A 3,250-nucleotide genomic window follows, 5' to 3' on the forward strand; every position below is an offset into this window, starting at 1 on the left:
GGGCGAGCCCGCCCAGCTCCTCCTGCCGCCGCCGCCTCTCGCTGCCCGGCGCGCAGAACGCGCGGGGGTTGTGCGGGGCGTCCAGCAGCGCGCAGGAGCAGCACAGCAGCCGCCGGCACTCCCGGCAGTAGATGCTGCGGGGGGAGAAGCTGCGCTCAGGGCCGGGGGAAACCAAAGGGAACCAAACAAAAGCCTTCCCGGGGCCGCGGGCTCCGCGCGGGTGTCGGGAATGAAGGGCGGGGGTTTTGCGTTCCAGTGTTAGAAACGCAGTGTCGGGTGTGGTTTGGATCCCGGGGCTGCAAATCTAGAGGTGGTTTGAGAGAAGGGAGGTCTCTGCACGTTCCAAGGACCCCAGGAGGGTTTAAATCTAGAGGTGGTTTGAGACACATGAGGTCTCTGACACCAGGAGGGTTTAAATCTAGAGTTTGTTGGAGACCCGTGAGGTGTCTGCACGTTCCAAGGACCCCAGGAGGGTTTAAATCTAGAGGTGGTTTGAGACACATGAGGTCTCTGACACCAGGAGGGGTTTAAATCTAGAGGTGGTTTGAGACCCGTGAGGTCTCTGACCCCAGGAGGGTTTAAATCCATAGTTTGTTGGAGACCCGTGAGGTCTCTGACCCCAGGAGGGTTTAAATCTATAGTTTGTTTGAGACCCGTGAGGTCTCTGCACGTCCCAAGGACACCAGGAGGGGTTTGCGGCCCCAGGAGCTGAGGGAGTGAATTGGGCTCCACCTGGGGATCCCAGCACGGAGCAGGATTGATGGCCCAAGGTCAGAGCCAACAAAGCCCCTTCTGTCCTGCTGCTCAGGGCAGGTGACACCAGTGGGTTTGTTAACTGGGGAGGCAGCCAAGGGGGCAAGAAAGGTCAGAATTTTACCTGAAGAGGTAAAAAGTGACCTGCTAGGATGGGATGTGTGAGCAGGGGCGGGAAACTGACAGGGTCATGGGGAGCGTGGGAGGGGCTGTGAGCCCTGGAGTGCCCAGGGAGTGGGGACACGGGAGGGGACTTTGGGAATAGGGAATAGAAACCTTATTCACCTGCCTATGGGTGTGCCTGCTTGTTTAGGTCACCCATTCCTGCAGGAATGTGAATGAACTGTGCTTGGTTGGAGGGTCTGGGTGGGCCTGTTCGTTGGTGCCACAAACGTTTCTCACACGGGGAAACTGAGGCACGACCCAGCTCTGCCTCCTGCCTCCCTCCCTGCCCGCCCCGGGCACCCCCTGCTCCCTGGGCTGTCCCTGGGGTGCTGCAGGGGAGGGAACCCCCTGGGGCTCTGCCCTGCTCCTGGGGCAGGGGGGACCCAGGGACCGCGCGTGGGGCAGAGGAGCCGTGGAGCTCCACGCCCTGCAGCTCCAGGCTGGCTTTGCCAGCCCCCAGGATGTGCTGCTGGGCCAGTGGGGCAAGCCCTGCTGGTCTTACTGGTCTGGCCTTTCCATGCAAGGGGACCACGGTGAAGCAGGAGCCACCACAGAATAGGGACCCCCCCAAACCAGGGACCACCCCAAACCAGGGACCAACCACGACCCAGGGACCACCATGACCCAGGGACCCCTCCAAACCAGGGACCACCCCAAACCAGGGACCAACCACAACCCAGGGACCACCATGACCCAGGGATCAACCCCGACCCCCCAAACCAGGGACCATCACAAACCAGGGACCAACCATGACCCAGGGACCAACCACGACCTAGGGACCCCCCCAAACCAGGGACCACCACGGAATAGGGACCACCACGACCCAGGGACCCCCCCAAACCAGGGACCAACCACAAACCAGGGACCACCACAAACGAGGGACCACCCCATACCAGGGACCACCCCATACCAAGGACCACCACAAACCAGGGACTACCATGAACCAGGGATTACCCACAACCCAGGGACCACTACAAAGCAGAGACCACCACAAACCAGAGACCACCAGAAGTTGCTCTCTCATGACTTTCTGGTGTTCCCACCAGAGCAGGTGATGAAACACCTTTTGGCTCAGGGGGGTGAGGCCAAGGACAGCAGAAATTCAGACCATGCCCTTGGCAATTCCTTCATCTCTCAAGCTGCAAAGTCACTCAGTCATTGGGTTGAAGTTGCTGCCCAGTTTGGGCCAGGCATTTGGGTTTATACTCTTCCCCATGGCACAAAAATAGGGTGGTTCACTATCTCCACAGGGTTTCTGGTCCTACCCTGAGCTAGCTGAAGTCACTGCATGTGCATCCCTAAGGGTAGATATTCATCCACACGCCCCAAGGCCAGTGAAGAAAGGAGCTCCCTGCCCTTCCCCAAGCCCCTGTTGAGGTCTCATCTCTCCAGAAGATGCCTATGGCAAGGATGTAAGAAGTGGGGAGTGGAGCTCATCATCCATTCCTCATGTTAGTGCTGGTTGCCTTGACAAGAGGTGGGTGAGGGACATGCTGGGGCACAGGTTGCACCATCAGGAGCTCCAGCTCCTTCCCCTCTCGCTTGGGACTTCCCCCAGGGGGCATTTAAACCTTGTCCTGCTGTTCCCCAGGTCCTCACCAAGGACCTGAAGGGAGAGGCCTTCTTCCTGAGCTCCACCAACCTCCTGCCCCTTACCCTAGCAAGGAGCACCCCACACAGTCCTCCACTTCACCCTGTCCCCCCGTCTCCCACCATCAGCTCAAACCCTCCCTCCACCTCCTAGAGGCCACCAGTCACTCCTCCCCACCCCTTTTCTCCATGACGTGGTGGCAACCAGGGCAAGCTGAGGGACAGGGACACCCTGCTCAGCCCCACCATGGACCAGCTCAAAGAGATCAGTGACCAGAAACCACACGGATGGGGACAAACCTCTTCAGACCTACCTTGCAGCCTTGCTCCGGTGGTTGGAGCAGCAGGAGTTCCTGCTCCTCCTTCTGGTGTCCTGGAGGAAGTCCTTAGCAGACCCTGCCCTAATATCCACCACCCTCTTGGCTTCGTGGGCCCCCTTCAGGTAGTGCTGGTGGGCCTGGGAGCAACCAGCGCAGAGGAACTCTTCACACTCAGGGCACCAGGACTCACCAGCCTCCTTGCAGTTGTCACAGAACAAGTCAACCCCATCAACCATCTTCTGGTAGGCCTTGAGGGTGGCCTGCAGGCTGCTGAAGAGCAGGTTGTCCACCCAAGGGGTGTCACTGGCCTGTGGGATGGCTGTCTGGCACACGGGGCACGGCCCAGGAGGCTTGTTCTTGCTCAGGCAGGTGAGGCACAAGGTGTGGGGGCAGGTGAGGAGCTTGAGGTTGGGGGATTCCTG

At 59.7% G+C, this 3,250-nt stretch overlaps 1 protein-coding gene across 1 annotated transcript in view; it reads right to left on the reverse strand.

Annotated features, from left to right (window-relative positions):
- Positions 1–3,250, reverse strand: part of PML (promyelocytic leukemia) — a gene marked incomplete at its 5' end in the record, with an annotated part of 12,808 nt that overhangs the window by 9,491 nt on the left and 67 nt on the right. The window contains 2 exon segments of the mRNA XM_009998181.1: positions 13–134; positions 2,823–3,250. Coding sequence (XP_009996483.1) covers positions 13–134; positions 2,823–3,250 — 550 coding nt within the window.

This window comes from Chaetura pelagica, unplaced genomic scaffold (genome assembly GCF_000747805.2).
Source record: "Chaetura pelagica isolate M959 unplaced genomic scaffold, ChaPel_1.0 scaffold2065, whole genome shotgun sequence".
In the NCBI taxonomy this organism is placed as follows: Eukaryota; Metazoa; Chordata; class Aves; order Apodiformes; family Apodidae; genus Chaetura; species Chaetura pelagica.